The sequence below is a fragment of the Aythya fuligula genome, chromosome 4 (genome assembly GCF_009819795.1).
Source record: "Aythya fuligula isolate bAytFul2 chromosome 4, bAytFul2.pri, whole genome shotgun sequence".
NCBI classification, from domain to species: Eukaryota; Metazoa; Chordata; class Aves; order Anseriformes; family Anatidae; genus Aythya; species Aythya fuligula.
This window is the reverse complement of record NC_045562.1, coordinates 49,759,847-49,783,521: the sequence shown is the minus strand read 5'-3', so window position 1 is coordinate 49,783,521 and position 23,675 is coordinate 49,759,847. Positions and strand designations below refer to the sequence as shown.

Below are 23,675 nucleotides of genomic sequence, written 5' to 3'. Positions count from 1 at the left end.
ACACAGTTCTGTTTCACATCCTAAAACTTGTAAAATGGATAAATTATATCAGCAGACTATGAATAAACTTTCAAGAACTGTATCTCTGTTACAAAACAAAATCAGAGCAAATCTACAATGGTCTTACATGACACATTAAGACGAATCAATGAAACATATCTCAATGAAGGCAAGAAACAAAATAGCATTTTTTCCATGTTAGTCAAATGTAGTCACTTACTGAAGAAAGTACTTTTTAATACTGATGTTAAACTTTTCTTCTGTTCTGAACTAAAACAATTTCTACTTTTTAAAACCTGCAAAACCAACAGTGTAAAAGTCTTTCAAGTTAGTGCACTGCAAGTTGTTATAATAAATCAGTTTCACATTTTTTAATTGTGAAAATGCTTTCAAGTTTGCTCGCATGCAAGACAGTTTTGGGAATAAATTAACAGAAAATAATATATATACATCTGAATACGTAGTTTACTTCCAGTGGAAACATGCACTGCTGTTCAGGGAAACCAACTGTGATATTGATATTCAACCTTACAAAGACACTTTTTTACCCTTTATGACAAACCGATATTTGATAATTTTCTGATCTTTCTCCTTTACTATCTATCAAGAAAAAAAAAGATCTTTGAAACATTAGTTATTCTTCGTAGTGTGGCTTCTTAACAGTACTTCAAGCATTTTTACAGAGAAAGGAAAGCACAAAATACAGTGATTAACATAAAAAAAACAAAAACACATTGTTTACATAAGACAAAGCAATGTTTCACTGAGTTGTAACAACATATTAACTCACCTGCAGTGTTTCTATTTGTTTTCTGATACTGTTGTTAGATGGCATCTAAATAAAGCAACGTGAGACAGCAAAACATAACAAACATGAGAATGGGAGGCACATGCATGTTAGATGAAAAAAGCACAAAAACAACAGATAGCTGTACAGTAAGGACTCTATTCAGTAGAAATACAGGTTTTACTATAGTGGCAAAAAAACGTTCCTCCAGCTTTCAAGGTTTTGTGGTAACAGATGCTAAGTTTAAACTAACCAAAAACCCTTCTACCAAATAGCAGTGCAGTATGATAGACAGTTTTCCCTTCCATTTCAGCAGCTTTCCTGTATGTTCCTTCCTCTCCCTGTAAGAAATGGTAAGGATACCAGAGCTCATCTCCATTCATGACTCAGTTTTCACAGAATCACAGAGTGGCCAAGGTTGGAAGGGACCTCTAAATGTCATCCAGTCCAACCCCCCTGACAAGCAGGATCACTTAGAGCACATTGTGCAGGACGGCATCCAGGCAGGTTTTGAATATCTCCAGAGAAGGAGACTCCACCAACCTCTCTGGGTGACCTGTCCCAGTGCTGTCACCCTCAGAGTAAGGAAGTGCCCTCTCATATTCAGCCAGAACTTCCTATGCTTCGGTTTGTGCCCAAAACTGAACTTTCTGGCAAATCTGCAAAAATTACTTTATCTAAATACTGGTTAGAAAAGTGGGCAAAACATTTTTACAACACTGACCAGTGTTACCATCTGCTACGCTTCAGTGTGTGAAGAAACACTCTGCTAAGCTCAAAGCTACGATGGCAACCCAGCTGCTACACAGGTCAAGGCCAGCTATGCGTACTCCAAGGGTATGCCCTTTGGTAGGCTCCAGGTCTAAACCAGCTCTTACTACTCACTTAACTGCTATTTGCATTGGTCCAGACTCAGATGTAATAATCCTTCCTCATAGCAGTGATACCAGAAATGAAAAAGAGGAAAAAAAAACCAACCAACCAACCTAACAAAAATCCTAGCCTGCCTTCTTTAAGAATGGCTACGATGTTTTCTCTGCAGACTAAGCCTGCTTTAAGGATAACTAGAAGGAGTGTGTGCTGTAACCATGTGCAAAAAGCTTATAAGGACAATAAATCTTGCTAGTACTGGATCAGGATTCAGAGGCCAATGTATCTACAGTTGTCAAATGAAGTAACTGCACTGAAATACAGCAGGATAAGGTAGGCTATGGAGCAACTGTCAAGGTGTGAGCTTTCACCCCACAGCAAATGGGAGATCAGCTTAATTCTCTGCCACTGGAGCACGGCCACACAGCATCCATTGCTAGGCAAAAGTTTGCACTTGGCAGTCAGCAGGGAATAAGCTGAGCACCACGAATTCATGGCCCACATCACCTCTTGCTACCAGGCCTATGCTCTTCGTAAGAGTGTTCCTGTGACAGAGCCTAGGTCTTGGCACTGCTGCAGCCCTCAGTTTGTCAGGTATCCCCCATGTGTTAGGGCTGGATGAAATTTATTAGTACATTAAAGCATTTCCAATAACTCTCAGTGTTACTTTATTAAATAGCATCTAAGACACTAGAGGTGATGGGTTTGGAATCCTTGTGCCTTTAATATATCTAAGTAACTGCAAATAAGATAACTTTGGTCACTAGGAAATCAGGAAGTAAAATGGGGAAAGGGAAATCTAAAAGACCAAACTGCTGTGAAATTCAGATTTATAAATTAATGAGATTGCTAATTACAGATTGCATGCATTTAATTAGCTTCAGAAACAAAGGAACACATTCATTCACAAGACACAGGAGAACACTTGGGGTGGATTTTTAAAGATTAACCTCAAGCTAGGCAACACCCCCACCCCCAAAAAAGAAAAAAGTATTTGGTGGACCAGATTAAATCAAGCCATTAAAATATCCTAACTCATTGATAGCACAGAATCAAGACACTGAAAATTCTGAGTTGCAGAAATTCATATATAAAATTTCTGCTGAATAGAGCCTTACAGTAAATGTGTTAAGCTGTTAGTGGTTAACAAAACTAAGTAAAATATAAAATGCATGCTCAGGAACTACCAGTTGAACTCTCTGGCATTTATACTTTTAATACATCCATTATCAGCAATGGATATTAAGCCAGAAAAACGCAGCTCCTAGATTGTAAGATTTTTTTAAAGCTTTTAAAAACAGAAGAAGCCTCCATAAGCAAAATAAACAGCAAAATTAATAATAATAAAAAAGCAAACATGGCAAACATTGCAAAAGAACTGCCAATGTTAGATGAAAAATATACAAAAACCCAACAAGCAACAGAAAAGTGTGAAAGATGTCATGAAAACAAATTTATTCTTGAAAAAACAATCCAAGCAGCTAAGCCTGTTTCCTTAGACTTCATGCTGGTTTACATATATTCCTAGTAAGCTTCAGAATTGTCACTCATACCTAACCAGAATGAATATTGTGGAAGTGGATCAAAGAAAGTATTAAAATCATCAAAATCAATACATCGATGCATTAGGCAAAATCATGAGCTACGTTAATCAAAATTAAGGAGAGAAAGCATACAATTAATACTGTAAGAAATTCACAGAACCAAATCCCTGATTTCTATGCACCATAATCTCTGTGTTTTGTCAATCACAGCACGTTCTACAATGCTATCAAATGAAGCCACAAGTTAAAAGGACACTGAATTTTTTTACTTGGAAAATACCTATCACAGGCTGTATATATTATTTCTTTTCTGGATTAGAGATTTACTTTTTATTCCTTCAGTAAGTGAAGAGGAGAGACAAATTATTTTCTCACTTGTAATCTTCACATGCAGAATTACAGTTTGTACTTTCTCTAGTATAAAACTGCATTTATTAACAGATATATCTGCAGGTTTTACTCAACAAAACTGATGGCCCCCAAGAGGCAATATCTATTTCCAGCATTATATAAAATCATAAGAAGTTTAGTACTAATGGAGACTTAAGACAATTAACTGTTTTTAAAAAATTACAGTGTCCTTTTAAAAACAGCCAAATATTTGTTGTTTATTTGGCACTAGAACAATGACAACATATTGGAATAAATACTACCGATTTGTGACAGTTTCTGATTTGAAAAGGATTCTTACCTTTAGATGTGACAAACAGTTCTGCAGGAAAACGTGCCAGTTATTTAAAAAAAACTGTTTCTGACTGACACACAACAGGCAGGTGATCAATGGATACAAAGCCTACGAGTAGGGGGGAAAAAGAATTGATCAAATTGCTCTTTGCATACCTTCCAAGTCTTGTACATCGAGAATGAGACACAGTAGGTTCTTGTCTCAGGTTCTCACAGCAACTAGGACTGGTCACCAGTTTAGCACTGTGCCTTTCCTTCCCCTGCACTAGGACACGCCTGCCAGCCAGGACTGGCTGGTATTAGTATAGGGCCAGGGCAATGGGACTACAGTGGAACTCATCTCCTAGCAAGGCCTGATCTCAAACAAAGACTGCTGGCAGATCTCGCCCCGCTTACAATATTTGCTCTTTCCCTGCAATCAGATCATTCATTTCATGGGGTCTTAAGTGCTGGGAGAGGGAACTGCCTTTAAGGGGAAAAATATAACCAAAAATATACATAATCAACTCAGTTGATTATGATGCAGACTTAAGACGGTCAGAAATTTTACTTAATAAAAGTAGACTTTGAGGAGCAGTAACAAAACCCGTCTAATAAAATCTGTGAATATGCAAATTTTCTTTATCGAATTTGCTTTATTTACATAAGATTTGTTTAAATACTCTATCTCTTTAGGAAATACAAGATGGTGATTAATGCCAGATCTGACTGCAGATTACCTTTTTGTGGAATAAAAATTATAGAAAGAGGACAAATTTGTAAATTGTAATATTGATATAGTAAAGCTTCTGAATTCCTAAACAGAACAGTGAATCCTAAAATCAACTATTCTATTCTTATATAATAAGTTTAACCATATATAATAACGTATGCTTTATATGTTGGAAAAAAGAAAAAGTATAGGAAGGGAGAAAACAGGCAGAACAGGGCTACTAACAGGCTCTATTTTGCTGGAAAAGCAAATACGCCTGCATGCTGCTTCTATCCTTTAATTAAATACAATTTAAATATACAGACTCCCTGAACATAAGTTCTTATTAGAAGAGACATTAGGTTAAGTAACTGTGCTAAAACCATCTAAAATAAGAACAAGTATCAATTTCAAGACAATCTCACAAGTGGGATAACAGAGCACATAGCTAGCACGAAATATAGATCAAAATTAGAGCAAAAGCAATATACACAGCGTGAATTGAACTGTATTGAACTGAGGAGTTCAGATTTAAATTAATACAGCTGTTAGGTTTTCTTAAGATAATGCACTAGCTTAAAAGCCTAAGATGAGCAAAATGGAGAAGTTGAAATATTTCTTTAAAATACCAGCGAATGCTTCTTTCTTGAACTCAAGTCAAAGGTAGTCTGATAAAGCATCTCCACAAAATTTTTCAAACATGGCACATTCACTTCATTTTTAACAGCCTATTAAAAAAAATACACACATAAATTGGTTTAAAATTTTATGAAAAAGGTAGTAAAAATATACAGTAAGACATCCATGAATTTAAGAATGTTCAAACATTAAATTTCGTGTTAGATAAGTATTTGACTGTTATCTGTCTGAAATATAAATAAAAACATAATGAATCATGTCATATACTACAACCACACAGGTCAAAAAATAATATAAAAAAGTAAAACAAAGAAAACATAAACCACTGTTTTTAAAATACGGTCTGCATTCCATAAGTAAAGAAGAGTAAGTAAAGTATATGTCATCAACTAACAAAGAAGGACGCTGAAACCCTCAAAAAGTGTACTTTAATTTATTTCAAAAATAATATCCATAACTTTTTAACTGATCCCTTTTCTGCTGTTACCCTTTTCTTTTATATTCCCCAGTTCTGAAAACTAGGAGCTTAAAGGAAAAGAGACACAGGATTGCCAGCCAATCAATAATATAAGTGGTCTTTGTTCAGCTTTCATAATCAATGAAAGAGACACACTTGCCCCTATAACTTTTTTTACTCAATCTGTCCTTGCATGCAAAATAGCCTTCCCTCCACAAACCACGCAGCTACCTTCTTCATTAAACCCCCCTCCAAGTCTCTCAGAATTGTCTCTGGATACCCCTGATAATCAATTTAAACTTAATTTTGAATACTGCTTTATACAGTTTTGTTTTCCTAGAAGATATCTTTTTTAAAAGTACGCAAGATAAAGAACATGCATTTACAGCACTGCAGAAGCAATTGTACTTCCCCTAATTTTGTATTTTTTTGACAGAGAACCTGAAAGGTAAAACCAATTTTCTTATTTCCCTGCTCTTTCCAATATAAGCTATTTGTTTTTAGTTTTTTATTATTGAAACAGGAGTTATTAAAAGATACATCATGTCCATCTTTCTTAGAAAGCTGAAATATTCACGATGCAGACACATAAAAAATAACATATAATATCTCTGTAACTTGTGAAAACCCCAAAAGAACTGAGAAAGTATTTACATTTGAACCCAACTCCTAAATGTCCCCAAACTATTACTCTTTTGCTATTCTTAAGCTCTATGTTGTTCTGTACCCTCTAGCTCCACATGAGAAATTAGTCAGTTGTTGCCACCACCACATTCCTGCTTTTGGATATAACCTTGGGCTTATAGACCAGCCTTATCTTCTGCAGTGGAAAATATTCAGTCATCCATTACACCTGCAGGGTTCTAATCAGGTCTTATTTTTAAAAATGCCTGAATGACTAAGCAAGAGAATGATAGTAAAGAAGCAACAGTGCTGAAACCCAATAGCTTACTCACTGAAGTGATTTTCTGTACCCAAGATACAGGAAATCCAGACTCAGTTCTTTCATCGTCTTCAAAAAAGATTCAAACTGTCATCGTACATCTTCCAAGAGAATGACTAAACCTCTCAACTCTATTTCCATCCAGGATGGGGTTTTCAGCTTCTGTTTAAGAAGCTCCATTTGTATGGAATGATTAAAGATTCAATGAGTCAGAAAGATTATGAGTCCCTCACCAAATGCTTAAAGCACTGACTCAATCCATATTTGTAGGAGGAAAAGATCCACAGATTGCCACAAACACACAACCATTCTGCACTCCTGATGTGCATTACAACCAAGCAATTCCAATTCCCAAATGCTGCTTCTGCCTAATTAATACATGTGCTGTTTTTACTATTTAAATTACGAATTTGTAAACTAATAATCATATCTACCTAAATGCTAACTACGTTCACTATTCACCCCCACTCCACCTGACAAGTAACTTTGGAATTCCAAGTGAAAAATGCATTTACTTCTTAACAGGACAGCTAATTCTTCTTTAGAAAAGAGCAGAAATATGTCCAGGTGAAATCAAGACTTGACTCAATATACAGCTAATCTACCTCTCTGTGGTAATGCTTTAAAAGGAATAACCGTATCCCATCTAAATTTTTCAGTAGTTCCAAAGTTAAAAAATCTAGAGAGAGAAATGTATCTCTGCAGCTCAAGACAAGATAGATATATTTGAAAGAGAAAGTAGAGGTCAGAGATATTCTCCTATACTAGTTTTTTTCTTCTTGAATAATAGTTCACACTCTCCCTACCTGACTGTAAAAACACTACATATCTCAGTTTATTCTAAAAGGACCTTACAGGTTTCAGCTAATAAAGAAAGTCAATGGGACTAAAATAAAATAATAACAAAAATTTTAAACACAGGAAACTTCTGTCTTTTAGAACATTTAGAAGATTACATAGTGCTGTGGTGATATATGGGTCTAGAAAACAGTGTTAAAAGGTTCTGAAAAAAGCTGGGAAACTAATATGCAAAACATACTTACACATTTCCCTTCAAAAGGCTATGCAGGTGCTTGTAATTTGCTTTATAGCATTTTAAAACACATAAAATACAATGTAATGGGGATCATTGGAAGCAATTTTAACAATGAGAGTTTAACTGTAAGTGAGGTAAGCGGAAGGAGAAGAAAATACTTACAGCAGCCACAGGGATGAGAATTTCCACAAACAAACCAGCAAGTGCATGTTTTATATCTTTATCTTTTACTTCCAGGAAGTATTGAGCACATTCCTTTGTGATGAAGCGTTAAGAAAAGATTTCAAAAATAAGAAAGACTTAGAAATGTCACTGTACCATAAATACCCCTAACAGTATCACAGTAATTACTAGGTCAAATTTAAAAAATACGATGTGTTTTAGTTAGACTTATTTTCCTTGACAATAGCAACTTTACAAAAGATTAGAAACTTTAAATACTTTTTCACAAGGAATAAAAAATGGGGGGGGAGAGAGAAGAGGAACATCTGAAATACCAGATGATAGTTTTTTTTTTTCCTACTAAAATAATAAAAAAATGCACGCTTTTCCTCAGAGTATTCCCATTTCCAAAAGTAAATGCTCATCTTATACTGAAATTATTAGAATGTAGTATTTTACATTTTTATATACTCATCTTAATTTTCAAGATGACAATGATACAAAGACACAAAGACAATTTTACAGGCAAATACATATCTATACACATGTATGCACACTCCACTATATGAAATTGACCACTCTGTGCACAAACTAAAGTATCCACGTGTGTGTTAAGTCTTCTCAGGACTAATATAGATGTTAACTGTAATTTCATGTATTATGGGTTTGCCACATGATTGGGACAACTTAGAATGGGTTCTCAACAATCAAAACAATGCTTATTTCAGTTTGCTATGATGTTTGTTTACCTGCATGAACTGAAACGATGCTTCAAAATCCTCCACAGGATACATCTTTACCCGAAAAAACTTCATTCCCATAATCAAACTGATGATACTTTGTACTACGTGAGGACTCTGTTCTTTTTGCCGCAGTTCTTTTAATTCGGTGACAAACTTTTTCCTAACAGCTTGAAACCTGAACAAAGGATATCAATAGCAATTATTGGCATTTTTAGTTACTTTTACATGATGTCTTCAACTTTGAACTCATGTCTTTATGCTGTTAATGATAATGGCACCTACAGTAAACAAAACACAGGCAAGATGAACCCTGATATTTAAAAGCGAGGTATTTAAGTGTCTATGATGATTAGCACATTAGAATACACTTGTTAACAGAACAACAACTATGGACTGATTGCAAGCCTCCTTTCCCTGCACCTAAAGACTTACAGCAAAGCCGTTCAGTTTTGTACTGAAGATTATTCCTTGATTTGTTCAAATTATTGTGTTGGAAAGTGAGGAGGACATGCCAGAGCACACTAACTATTAGTTACTGGGGCCATTAATAAATGCTGCTGTATTAAATACTCCATAAGTCTAGAGTCATTTTTCCTGAACTTACTTTGATTGAGCAAGAACCCCTGTCACTTCTGCATATAAGTCTGCAATAATATGCACATTCCCAGTGTTGGTTCCTGAATACCTGAAAGAAAAGAAAAGCCATAAGTGTCAAATATATCCTTGTTCTTCTAAACCCTAAGAGAGTTCACAAATACGAAGAGAAAGATAACATTCCATACCATGGAGCATAACCACAAGAACAATGAACGTCAAGCACAAAATGCATGGGTAACATTTAAAAGGGTGCAAATTTGTTGAGCAGACATACACTGCATAGGAAGTTTACTATTGTTATCTAACCTCAGAACTCTTTTCTGTCTGGTTGGCTATGCAAACCATTCTACGAAAAATAAACTATTATATTGAACACTGTGCTCTTTCAAGATATGTTTTCAGTTCTAAGATCATTGTTCTTTTACAGTATTATCACCAAAGTGTTACATGTGAGGCAATCAAAGGCGAACAATCATCACAGGGAAGCACAGGCTGATAATACACACGTTTAAAGAATACAGATGAAACTTACCCTTCCTTATGTTTAAAGTGCTTAAAAGCCAAGTTTAGAACTTCATGTACTAAAGGATCTGGCACTGGATGAACAGGTATCTGAAATAAAAATATTATTTACAGGTATGTAACTATGCATATGTGTGTGTATGAAGTACATAAACAGTACTACTGTATGTTGCCCTGGAGAAGTATTTCCTACCCCTGCCAAAGGACAAATCCTCTGCTGGCATATAATGTCAATTTAATTCTGCAAGATATGAACATTTACACAACCTGAAGATCTAAAAATTTAAGCAATGCTACATATTGCCAAAAATATTGAATTTATTTATATGTATTAATAGTCTCTTAAATTATTTTGCACACTGGCTTTTAGTGACTAAATTCATAATGAAATAAACATCTAGAAGTAATCTAAACACTACAAGTTTGTTATTAAATTTTATCAGACTATGTTAATATCTTGATTAGCATCTTTCTATGATTTCTACCTTGCATGGTAATTATTACAGATTTATTACAATTATTACAGATTTAACCTCAAAATACAATTAATCACTTACAAAGGAAGACAAAACCAAAAAATAAGAATGCAGAAGAAGTGATCATGTCAATTTAACACTTTCTGCAAATATAAGTAGCACAAGCATAAGAATTTTCATAACACTAAGTAACAATTTGGTGACAAATTAAAAATCATGCATTGTTTAGAAGACCCTTTTAAAATGACGTTGTTTAACACTACTGCTTTCCTCAGTTTCAAAATGAAACATTTGCCTAAAAATCAATATAACTTTTTTTAAAAGGCACTATATATACATACATATATGTAACTCTGAAGTCATAATATACTTAAAATTTCAAAGCAGTTGATGTAGGGACTAGGACAACTACTGAATGTTACTGGTAAACAGTGATTAAGACTAACAAAAATATATCAGACGAAAAAAAATTATTGACTTGGCTACAGAAAATGAAGCACTTACTGCTTGGGAATTTCATACTCTCCTGTGTCAAGAAAGCTATTTATCCAAGAATTTCTGGTTACTGAAACAGGCTGTTTACATGCATATATAATATATAATACAATGAGTAATATATAGTCACTTAAATACAAGACTTTTATTCCTACACAGGTCATGTCTGTTGCCCTCTCTCCAGCTGTTCTGTGCTTGTTACATAAAAGGCTGTATTGCACGGTTTGCACCCCATAAATCCAGTTTCTAAGAATTAAACAATGATAGGGCTTCCGAGAAGACAGGACGATGAATGGAATATGAATGTAAATACGTTTATTGACAGAAAGCCATCCTTTCCACACTTCTGACTGCCTAAAAGTAAATACTCTTTACAAGCGGAACACACAAACCCTCCTTCAGATAACGTGTAAGACTGAACAGTTCTTCTACTTGGTGTAGCTGGGTTCAGTGGCCCACTGAAGGTCTTTCCCAAAGGAAAATATCCTTACCAGGGCCCTTAGAAAAACAAACTGGGGCAGGGTGGGTGGAAAACATCATATACCTCATCTAGAAGTATAGTCTGATATGACTTGTGAATGCATTTAAATGCACAGAGAATCTTGTCCCTTAGCTTGCAGAGGGGTGGTCTGTGTTAAAAACTTTTGTGGAATTTAGATATCAATCAAAATACATGATGACAACCCAGTCCATCAGCCATGTAGATGTCTGTTTGCTGGGTTTCTACAGATGATGAGGAAAGGCATTTAGACAAACAAAGTAATTTCTCCAGCAGAAGAAACATGGCCAAAATCCAGAGACACTTCCACATTTATAAGTTCAAGACCAGATACAGAGAATCCCTACTAAAAGGAAAGTAGCCATCAAAACCACACCAGAGTATTTAATCAGTACTTCCTCCACTGCTTCAAAAGGTTGAAGAATGACCACTGAGGAAGTTGACTTCAGAAAAACCCTTGTCTGGAGTACAAGTATCAACAGCTCACCAAGCATCACAGGAGGCACCACATCAGACCTATCTCAGACTCTCTTTAAGCCAAAACTTTGGCACTTCTGAAATCTGCACAATTGGCAACACATTCTCTTCTCAACAGAAAAACTGGTACCACTTCAAAATACAGCAGCTTGCCCATACAGTACTGCAATCCTAAACAATTTCTCACTTTCTCAGTGAATGATCAGCAGCTCTAGACTGTGCTTTACTATTTTCATTTTCCTTGTACCACAAATAGGCCACAACTATAAACACCCTACAAATGATTTGCAAACTAAACCATATACCTTTCTTTACTAAATACAGAAAGCCATTTAATTTTCATATACCTGAAAAAAGTGTCTTTTTCATAAAAGACACAAAATACCTGACCAGACTTCTTGTCTCAAATACTTAAGTCTACTACATCTTTCAAATACTTTTATTAATATTTTTATTAATATTTTTCTCCTCTCTATAAGAAAAAAGGCTGTTACTTGAAGCCAAACTCTACCCTCTTGTGCATACACATATGCAAATTTTATATTAACAGAATTTGTGCATATGGATACCATCTAGAGCTACATTAGCAAAAGGCAAAACAAAATTGCACACCCTTTCCAATTAAAAAAAAAAAGCATTTTAGTCTTGCCATTCAATGACTTCATAATGTATTTCAAAAATGTTTAAGCACACAAAAGGTGCTGAACATGAATAAAATGCTATTTTTACAGTTTTGCTTTTTGTACTACATTAGCAGCTTTGGCTTAGAGGACCCAAGAACTGAGATAACACAGTGCATAATTTTAGCCTTATATGTGCTTATCATATATATGCTCCAATTTTGTATATAAAACTTTAGATGAGGTGACTAAAATTGACATAAAAAGCAAAAGATTAAAAGAAATTTGCCAAAGCAAAAGAGCTTACCTGTTTTAGAACCTCTATTAAAACTAAACAAAAAATGAAATCTACAGCTAAGTCCCTCCTTTCAAGTAGATAGTCTCTTTCACGTTGTTGGTCATCTCTAAAATAAGAAATCAAGAACACATGTATCACACACATGAATGAACACAAATATTACACAGGAGACTACGTATCTTCCATGCAATCATAGCTGCACATATAAAAAAATGCTTAGAAAAACCATCAAGTTCGGTGCAGCGCTAATATCTCAACTCCTCCCCTGAAAGGGTCTGGCAACAAACAAAACAACTCAAACTGGAGATGAACTAGCTCATTACCAGGGTCTAACTTCCTTCTTTGTATCAACTAACCAAAACATTTATATCAACCAAACAAAATCATTAAGTCACTTCATGCATATCACCCATGCAAGTTAAATACAGCACTTCAAAGAACCCCATCCTCTTCCTCCACAGATTTAGGTAATGACAGATCAAAGGTATAATGCTTGTCAAAAAAAGCACAAAGCACTTCCATTTTCTTATAAGACACAAAGATTTCCTTTTTTGAAAGAAAAACTCTTACCCCTTTGATTTTGTGCTAGATCGAGGTCTGTATTCATAAGATTCATCTTCTGTTCCATTTTGACGCCTGTACCAGTCAAACAAGGTGCGTAATAAGGAGGGGAGACAGTGCTCTGCTACTGAGCTCATAGAGCTTATCAACTGAAAAAAAGGAGAAAAGGAGTTGAGCATGACAAAGCAATCAGATTTATATATTTAAACATACAATGTATTTAAATATAGTTACACTTTCAGAGTGGTGTTTAACATTGTTTTAGGAATCATACATGTATATTGGATAATTTTACAAATTAGCAAAGGATGTTCCTGACTGCTTCCATCTGGATTTCTGAAGCATGCCTACCTTTACACTATGACAGATAAAAGATAAACCTCCTAAATTGAGCAAGTATGTAACCTTGAAAACATGCTTCTTTGGTAATAATACAAATAAAACCAGCTTTTATTATTATTATTAGATATTCTAATCCACTGTAAATATACATTTGACTGTCCAGATCTTATTTTCAGCCTAACTCCTCTATCTACTGTCCTCTTTCAGAAAAGGTGGGTATGAATTACAAACTTCATTGAAATTGTGTAAGTAGAACTTGTTACAGAAGGAATACTTTAACACGGTATAAAACTTGAATTCTCTATGCTTTCTTTAACTTAAAATAACAGAACTCATCTGTGTTTGGAGGGAAGAAGAATGACTAGAGAAAGACAGCATAAAACAGCATAAAATTCCTGTCAGGAGGCACCGTGGAGCTAGTCAGTCCCCATACCTATAGCTAGAAAAAGGAATTACCACATTGCTCATAAATGTCACATATTGATTACCTCCTGCATCTTTCAAATGAAAGATTTCAACAAAAGCCATCCTCATGCTATAACTTATCTGTTACTCGCTATTCTTTACTCCAGAAAAGTAAGGTAATGCCAATGTCATCATTTCTTTGTCCTTATCTAAGGGATCCTACTTTTTTGGGTTTAGGGAAGACATGGGGAGAGGTTAAACATAACAAAAACATAAAAGAATCTTTCACCTATCGGAAAACTTTATTCAACCAGTTTAACCAACTATTCAGGTCACAACATTTAAGTAGTATTTTTGACTATTTGAAAAATCCCTGACTAACACAAACAAGGACAGAGACCTTCCTCAAAATAAATAAATTATTACTCTGAAGTTTATAAAAGCATTACATCCCAGTACACAGTACAATCTATGCACAATGCAAATCTGAAGAGAAACTAGGTTTTATGAAGAATCTGGTTAGATTAATGAAATTATTTTTAAAATTATTATTTTGTCTGTCATTAGGACACTCAATAAAAAAGGATTCAGTGGAAAAATGAAGCATGCTTGCTGCAGGTGGGGAACTCTCTTTGAGATAACTACACAAAAAAAAAAAAAAAAGAAGGCATTTACAGAAAACACAAACCACACAAAGTCCAGTTAACACAAAAGAAAAAGAAACTAGAAAGACTGTGCAGGCTTGCTTATTGCCTTGCATCTCAGAACGAGGGCTACATTTTGAGTATAGCTTTATTCTTACACTGATCTATGTTGAAATTTTTACAGCATGCTTTGGAAACCAAGTATTCTGCAAGCCTGTTCCTTGCACACCGGTATCCATACAAAAGAAACAGCCAGTTAACTGACCAAAATACATCAGAGACTTCTAGAAATGGACACTGAAAAAAAAAAATCTCAATTTTACCACACTAAAATTATTGTGGTCTGAAATGCAGTGGTGCGTGATGAAATGGAACACATACAAATCAAGATGTTGCTCAAGAGAAATTTCTGACAGGAAAGATGACTGAAAAAAAAGTTTATTGGAAAAATAATAATAGTGCTTTGGCAACAGAAAACTTATGAAGAGGGAGAGAATAGGAAAGAAAAGCTATGAGCAAATTGGAGACTCTTGTGAGTCATTATTAAAACTATCATCCTTCAGTAATAGTAACAGGAAGCAGCATCCTTCAGTAGGGAACAGCATCAGAAAAAAAAGAATTCAAAACACTAATTTGTATTGATGATGCTTAGAAAATTCTTCACCAAGGTTACATTAGCAAGAAATACATGTTTGCATCAGCCTGGGGTACTTAAAAACCTCTGTTGAGCCTACTAGCACTCTCTAATCATGAGAAGAAATTACAAGTTAAAAGCATTAAGACAGATAGACAGGAATAAATATTCAGAAAGCAAAAAGAAAGAACCTTCCTCATGAGTTTGTAAACTGAAGGTATTAGTCTCAGCATAAAGCCATCAACATAACCTGGTAATCAGAATGAAAGCTAGGGATAAGCTCTTGCTGAGGAAGGGGTTATGTGTGCATCATCAACCATAACAATCCAAAATGTATTTTTCTTTTGTTTGACATGGGAATCATAATATTTTTTGAACAGAATGTATTTCAGAATGTCCTGTCCATTTCCATTCCCCCAAAATCATTTTAACACTGGCAAAATACGTTAATTACTCCTTCTCTAAAAACAGAAAGTTCTTTCTCTCTAAAAATAACAGGAATGTATTAACTAAGTTGCCCAGGGCTATGTTCAGTGCTTAATGCAGCAACCTCACACATAATAGGCCAGGAACAGATTCAATGAACACCCAGAGTACCCTGTGCTGCCAATGTAAAATTTCCCCACAAAGCACTTCTACTCCCCTTCTCTCCCCCTGAGCTCATGGGTTTATCGCTATAAAAGAAAAAGAAGAAAGCTGCATTTGAAACTTTCCTAAACTTTTTCTTTAGGTCTTCCTATATGTTTTCAAAGTACAATAATGCTACAACCATTCACAAACACTCCAACAGTTACACAGTTTACACCATCCAGGGAAAGAAGCTGTATCATATGCTTTAAGAATTGCCATTGATAAAATGCTAACCCAAGAAACTGGATGGGACTGGACACCAGTCATCATGACGTGTATTCCCCAGAACGAAACAGCAAAGTGCACTCCAGCCTTAAAGGCCACAACACATTGCTAAGAGCTGCACTATGCCTATCCACCAGCAACACTGAGACGTAAGGAGAGAGAGAGATGCAAGGTCCCAGATTCCAGCTATGTACAAAGTCCTTAAAGCATTCCACTTGTGCCTGGTCACAAACAAGCCTGAACTCAAGAGACACATCTACTTTCAGTGAAGTCACTGAGATGGCCAATATTTGCTTCTGTGTGATCACAAAGTTTCTGGTGTCTTAAGACAAGGGTAGGAAATTGCCAAGTATGATTCTTACAACAAACAGAAGAAGAAAAATACAAGCTATTTCAGTTTCAAGCTGTACAAGCAAAAATATTTTAAGAAATGCAATATATGCTCTGTAAAAATTCCTCTCCAATAGCTTCCTGATGCACCAGGAATGATTGAGCATTAAAGTGCTACAATTTTTAACAGTTCAGAAGCTTACCAAATAAAAATTTTATTTTCCAAAATTTAATACCTTTAAGCTAAATTTAGATTTTTTGTTTCAATTAAAACCTTAATGACAAGTAAAAGAATTGTACTATTTGAAAATGAAAAAAAATATTGATTTTGCAGAGCAGGCTCTAATAGCAGTTCTGGTTATATTTCCAATTGAAACAAATTTCAGCTAATTAAATAGCTAGTTTACTTTTTCATGATAGGGAGAGGCAACACAACACACCTTCCTTTTCCATCCCTCTGGTCTTCACTTAGTGAGCTTAAAGAATGACTTAACTAGGTCCCTTGCTCCCAGAGTCCCTCCTGTGTTTCAGCCGCTCCCTTTTTATTAACACCGTACAACACTTACTAGCTCAGTACCGTATTGGTAGAGCTAAAGCTCAGACTCCATGTCCTAAACTCCAAAGATCTCTGAATGAACAAGGTGGCTCAGCAACAGCTCTGGCTTCTCTGCTCTTTCACTGGATGCAATGGCCATTCTGGATCCTCCTCTCGTGTATTTTCCCATTCTCTCTTCACTTTTCTGTCTTCCATACTGCAAACTACTGAGGGTTTTACATACCCAGCAACAGAGAGAAGCAGTCTTAATTTGTCAAACTATGTTCAAAATTACCTATCAAAATTCACCTTCCCTATCACCACTAGGAAGCCATTCTAAGTCTGATTCTCTCAAGATGTTTTTCAGTACCATTAAAATTCAGACCTTGATAAACCCAAATTAGATTATAAATATTGAAAGAACAAAATAAGAACTCAGATACATATATAAAAATCAGATTTCATTATTTTTCAGGCACTAAATTTTCTGAAAAATGTTTATTTCTATATTACAAATTTTCAGAAATTACATGCTTTGTTGTGTTTTTGTTTTTTAATTCTCTGCATTCAGCTTACTTGTAGAACCTATACATGGTTTAATATATGAATACTAGTGATTGACAAAAAAAATCCTTAATTAGGAAAGAATTCTAGGGGGAAAGTTAGTAGAAAAAATAGTAATACTACTGATTTACAGATTTCCTTAGATCATCCCTATCATTCAGATTATTTTCCTCTTGGTTAGCTCTAAAACAAATACTGGAGCAACCAAGGAACTTATGTCACATCCCCCATAAGCCATTTTTCTTGCTTGTGAGTTAGCTTTAATTTAGAAGATAATGGCCTTGTAGCACTTGGGATCAGAAAGCATTAAAAGTATGAGATATGGGGCAGGGAGGAGGTGTCTGGAAAATAAAATTATGCATCGAATGTCATGTGCTAATATCTGTTTTCTCTTATAGTAAGATAAAAAAAAAGAAAGAGGTGCATGGATGGTTCTTAATTGAAAAACAGGGACAGCTCCATACACTGCAATATCTAATAACTGTAATAGAGCAATAATGGAAAGTTTAAAAAAATTGAGGAGGAGATATGGACAGAATATTAACCTTCATAAAGTAACAGGCTACTCAATAACAGCTAAGAATAGGAACAGGGAAATAAGGGGGCACCATCTGGGTGCTGCCACTCCTTTGCAAGGAAGTGGTTAAAGGACAAAAACATGCTTGTATTAAGAAACAATTAGAAATACAGACAATAAACATGAATAAATTGAGCAAAGAGTTATTCCAGGTACAGTTCAGTTACTCTAAGTGAAACATAATAGCCTTATAGACTTTACACTCAAAAAAAGAAGTAACATCCTGAACCTGCCTTAAGCCTTCTGCCATAGAATTAAAAGGCATTCAGTAACTGCCACATTACTGAAATTAACTTTATTTGCTTGTAAAAGCAGAATGCCCAAACACCAAAATATTAATGATATAGGCTGAGGTTACACAAAGCCTGTAACAGGAATAGAAATAAACATAGTCTTTTTGTTCCTTACCGTATTTCAGCATCATTCCTCCAGCAGCTTTCACTGCCACTTTCAAATAATTTATTTAATCTTCTAGTTTCTTACTGTCATATTTTACATTGGAAAATAAAGTCTCTTTTTTATTAATTTTTTAACAACATTCAAAGTCTAAGTCTTCTAAAGCTGATTCAGGCACCCTAATGGTTATATTCTAAGCCACCACAACAGAAGAAACTCTATGCTACATAAAAAGAGGCCATCTTAATCCTATGCAAACTGCCTTTAATTACATGCCTCCTACCTGATCAAACTGAAGATCTTCACCTCTTTGAAGAGATCTGGACAAGAGCTTTTCCTGGAGAAAAAAAAGTAAAGGGAAATATGAATCTCATTATGCAATCAATGACAAAGACTCCTTTCTTGGTTATATTACAGAACAAAGAAATAATATAATAATATTTAATGTGAATATTTAACATGCATTATTTTTCAGCTAGAACCATTTCTGAAGATATGAAGTATACTCACAAAATAAAAAAACACAGATCTAAAATTAAGTTGGTAGCATAACAGTAAAATGACCTAATGACCGTCAAACAGAACATCTTAAAACAACTCTCCCAAAGAGCTGGGCCTAAAGAGTTGTGCTCAGTGAAGACAGCTGGCAATGTGTGCCACGCTGGACTTAGAAGGAAAGCCATTCCCTTCTGAATTAGGGAGCGGCGCTGGACTGAACAACTGCTCAGGCCATTTCCAATCTGCTCTTTTCCCTGAACTATAAAGGAAATGAGCTACAGAACCAAGCCCAGGAAAAGACGAATGTCAGTAATAACTTCCTTTACATTTGAAATACCCTCATATGGTACAGAAATGATACAGTATTATTGGAATTTAATTCTCACAATATTTCATTGCTACCAGTACCATAAAACATTATGTTAAAAGCAGAATTCAATTACATTCATGACAAAATAATTGAGTGAGAATTACAGCTTTGAGGAAAACAAAACACTCACGAACTGTAATAGGTACAACTACAAGAAATACAATTTTTAAATGCTCTTACTAGGGCATCCTGGAAAGTTAAAACCACAACTAAGTCCTGCATATAGGTTCTGAGGGGCAATGATTTACAGATTTACTAAACCATAAGCCAAGTGCCAAAAAGCAAGCTTTAAAGGCATACTAAAATTAAGTAAAATATATAAAGATGAGCATTTCCAGCTAATTAAAGAGATGTTGAAGTACTTTTCACTGGAGGAGCTGCCCAGGGCCTGCTGTGGGACGCAGGGGAGGCGTTACGCTGTCAGCAGACCGCCAGGCCGCTCCGCTCCCACAGGCTGTGCCCAGCTAAGGCAAAGTAACTGCTCAGCAGCTCAGGGACAACACCCATGCTGTCAGGCTGCTGCCAGGAATGTAAAAAGTCAATATTGGGTGGCCTTTAACTCTTGCTGCACTGAAACAGACAGACTATACAGTAAATGGATTCAAATGGGGATTGGGTGTTTTTTGCAGCAGATAGGAGAAGTTTCAAAGAGTAATGGGCACGTTCAAATTTTGTTTTCATTAGAATTCCCCCCCTCCACCCTTTTTTTGGCTGCAAAGGAAACTTCTGCTGTAGGTGAATTCATGTTACCCATACCGTGCTTCCAGATAAACTGCACAAATAATTGTAATCTTATTGATAAAGGGGGAACATGAGAAGTGTCCCACCCTATATAAACATCATATATGGCTGAACGAGCTGAGGGAAAATAACTGGAAAACTGTTTCCTGAGAAGAGGTGGACTTTCCTATAAAGCGAAGAAGCGACTTTCCCACTTGGTAGAAGTGAGGCTCCTTAAGCCTCCTCGTGACACAGTGGGTGTTTTTACCACAGTGCGACAACACTGCTATACAGGTGAACAAACACTGGGGTTATTATATCCATTGCATGTGCCTAAAACCAGACATAGCCAAACAAAAGAACACTACAAAATTAAAGTGAAATGATCCAGAAGTCTTTAGACAAGGAAGTTGATAGCCATGTCAACAGACAGCACATTATTTTTAAGATACTTCTGAAAATTTAGCTTGTTCTGTTTTCCCATTTGTACTAATTAAGACTTCTGTACATCAAGTGTTGATAAGATTTCTAAGATTTTTGTATCAGAAAGAATGAAGACATTACAAGTTCAGCATACTGTCTCTATATTTTTTTTAACAGCATTAAAATCTAACTGCCAAAAGGTAAATATCACTATAGTTAACACAATGCCTACCAAACAAATGTGACAGGACCAAATAAAGACTCTTTAACTCAGTCACAGGTTTATCAAGGCCTTTGAATTATTTGTATGGCTTTAAAGTTCATTTTCTTTCAATGTATTTTTTCCGACACTGCTTTGTCATTGTCCCAGTTGTCTCACGTGACTTACAAAAATCTATCCAACCGCATGAAGTAAAGGTCTGGAAACTTTCACCAAATTAATAATTTAAGATTTATTTCCCTGGCTTCCTGAAGTTCAGAGAGAGATGGAAATAATAGGTCTGCATTTATCTTTTACAAGAGAAATGAAAGTAAAACACTATTGAATTAACCAAAGAGCAGTCTGCTTCTGCAGAGAAGCAGAAATGTCAACATATGGCAAGCAGCAAAGATCAGGATGTAGACGTACGTGCACTGTGCAAACAACCGCACCGGTGGAAACAGGCAGCACCCATTGGCGCCCCTCCAGGGCTCCCCGGTGCCAGCCCCTGGTAGCCTGGACATCTCCGTGGGGCAGCGGAGCTGCTCGGGTAAAGGCAGCAAAAGCCGTGTGCTTGTTTCTGTCTTCCCTCACCTGCAAAAGCTACAGGTACCAAAGAGAGGAGTGATGCTGCCTTGCACCTCATCCCTTGCCTGCATAGTCAAAATGCTGAGCAGCACTTGCATTCGGTAAGTCAGGGCCCTGGACAGAAATGCAGTGTGTAGCATTTTACAGTTTTCAGACAAGCTTCTCAAAGTGCCTAGACAAGACTTGCTGCAGCACACGCTATCAGGCTTAGCAACGTTTACTTTCTCCATGATGCGAAGCATGTGCTAATGCCGCCAGCAGGTTTAAATATGGTAGTGGCTTGGGCTTAAACATGAGACTGAACTGCAATTTAGTGAGTTAGCAGCTTACCCAGTTAACAGGGTGGTAACTTGGAGCAACCAGGTTAGACGGTCTGTTTGCCTTCTAGCCCTCTATGCTTGCATTCAGCCTGACAAAACACGAGGTAACTGAACCTGTCACTTAGCTTTTTCGCTACTGTAGTTTGTCTCATGCCTGGGAAGGCTGGTATCAGGCCTCTCCGTTATCCTCTCTCAGCTGTGGAAGAGCACCTTAGACTACCAGAACTCAAATCTTGTTTGAGCCCCTCTTCCTTTAAAATGATGTACTACTACAAAAGACTTAGAAGAATTGATTTAAAAAGTAATAAAAGAAGGTGTATTAACTTCAATGACTCCCTAAAAGAAGGCAATTCGTTCCCATGGTTACGCTTGGTACTTGAACACCTGTTCAAGTTACTGCACTCTGAGAAACCCTTCCAGTAACTTTGGAAACGGCAGTATTCAAATTTTGCAGGTAGAGAGCTCTGAATTAATCAGAGGCAGAGAAACCATTCAGTCGTTTTTTAAAATCACAACCCAGTTCCTGAATGAAACCCACGCATTTGGCAGCACACCTACCTTCCCTCTGCCCCCAGCCACTGTCCTGCTCCTAAGTTGCTGTTCGCTATCTGCTTGTATTCCCCTGCTGGCACGATCCTCTTCAAGTTTTAAAAATAGTGTCTAGCTCATAACTTTAATTGGTCTGTCTCCAAGCTCTATCCAACAGCCTAGCTTCATCTAACACATTAAACATTTATATAACACTATATATATATATACACACACATATATTCTCTGTATAAACTTAATTATTTGCAGCCAAGTCGTCTGACAAAATTAAATCAAACTATAATAAGGGGCTTTCTTCCTGTAAAACCTTTTCTCATGTCTCAAGTCAGTACCTTTCCATTGCCCCTTCAGACTCCCATCATTTTATTTAAATGTCAAACACTAGAACAGAATATGCAGTATTTATCTCAAATCATACATACAAAAATAAAACCACTTCAGTACTTCCTTTCATTCAGACACCTTCAAGCATCCCCTTCCACCTCTTTGCATTATACAGGCTCAGGCTGTTTAACTTTTCCACAGCTTCTAGCACCTCTTTTAAATTGCTGAGTTTCTGCAGTCCTTCCTTCCTACCAATATAAAATCAAGAATGTTGGCTATGTAAGGTAATTTACACCTGACTGCATTAAAACATATTTTGTTTAAATAAATGTAAAAACTTAGCAAGTAAACCAGAACCAAATTGGCAGAACTGTTAAAGACTTTCACAAGTGACTATTACATTTATCTTGCCATCAATATTTAAGTTCAGAGATTTAACTCCAAACAGCCTGTGCCTATAGGAAAAATCCTTTTCAGCCCAACTGATAATAAAGGCGTTACAGTCTGTGTCATTTTGACCAAATGGCATGCTCCCTGCTATGTTCTACGGAAGAATGAATGGTAAAATGTTGTTTAGGCCCCTTTCAGTGGAGTTACTGGCTCTTCCACTGCCAGCATCACCCCCCCACATCTCTCCTCTCAGTTCTTCATGATGAGAGGTCTTTACCCCTGACCATTTTCATGCCTGTTTTCCTGCAAATACTTCCGTGCTTTCTAATCAGACCCTCCTGAACGCTTATATCATTTTAATGTCTATAAGGAAACGGTAAAGTCATGTTTAAATTGTAGGCTTGCCTGGTACACACACACATATATATATTTATGCACAATGTATACGTAAGTAGGTGTGTATAAAGAAACGTTTCTTTTTCTTCTGCCTTGGATGTATTATGTTTGTAGTGGAAGATGATTCGATCAGTGACACCACAAAACATGCTTTGACCCCTTTTTCTGTATTTTCAGGCTGCCTCATAACATTTTTCATAGTTTCAAAACTGGGGTCCAAGCACTCACACTCCCCTTTTACTTTAATTGGATCGCTCACAATAATAAACACTTCTGCAAGCAACTGTTGCAGAGGTCTTTCAATTTAGTTGGCTTTTTAGTTTTCATTTCAAATTATGTTTTATCTTTTGCCTTTGACTAAAAGGCTTTAATTTTAAGATTTCAACACCCAAAATTCATCGCATGCCAGATCTATTTTGTGTCCTTAACCAGCTTTGCCCAAGAGACAGTAATGCGGACATTACAGCTCCCTACATGCATGCAAGGAACTAATAAAAAAGTAAATTTCCTTCAAA

General features: G+C 36.0%; 1 protein-coding gene across 14 annotated transcripts in view; it reads right to left on the bottom strand.

Moving 5' to 3' along the window:
* The window catches only part of FRYL (FRY like transcription coactivator), a 171,570-nt gene that overhangs the window by 71,433 nt on the left and 76,462 nt on the right, over window positions 1–23,675 (bottom strand). For 9 of the 14 annotated variants that reach the window (XM_032186044.1, XM_032186033.1, XM_032186039.1 and 6 more), the window contains 10 exons: window positions 18,667–18,720; window positions 13,111–13,250; window positions 12,550–12,646; window positions 9,686–9,765; window positions 9,161–9,241; window positions 8,563–8,731; window positions 7,814–7,906; window positions 5,206–5,304; window positions 3,893–3,994; window positions 791–835 (listed from right to left, as the gene is read on the bottom strand). In XM_032186044.1, coding sequence (XP_032041935.1) covers window positions 791–835; window positions 3,893–3,994; window positions 5,206–5,304; window positions 7,814–7,906; window positions 8,563–8,731; window positions 9,161–9,241; window positions 9,686–9,765; window positions 12,550–12,646; window positions 13,111–13,250; window positions 18,667–18,720 — 960 coding nt within the window. The remainder of the gene's footprint in view (window positions 1–790; window positions 836–3,892; window positions 3,995–5,205; window positions 5,305–7,813; window positions 7,907–8,562; window positions 8,732–9,160; window positions 9,242–9,685; window positions 9,766–12,549; window positions 12,647–13,110; window positions 13,251–18,666; window positions 18,721–23,675) is intronic. The other 5 variants (XM_032186040.1, XM_032186042.1, XM_032186043.1 and 2 more) reach the window with 1 other exon arrangement.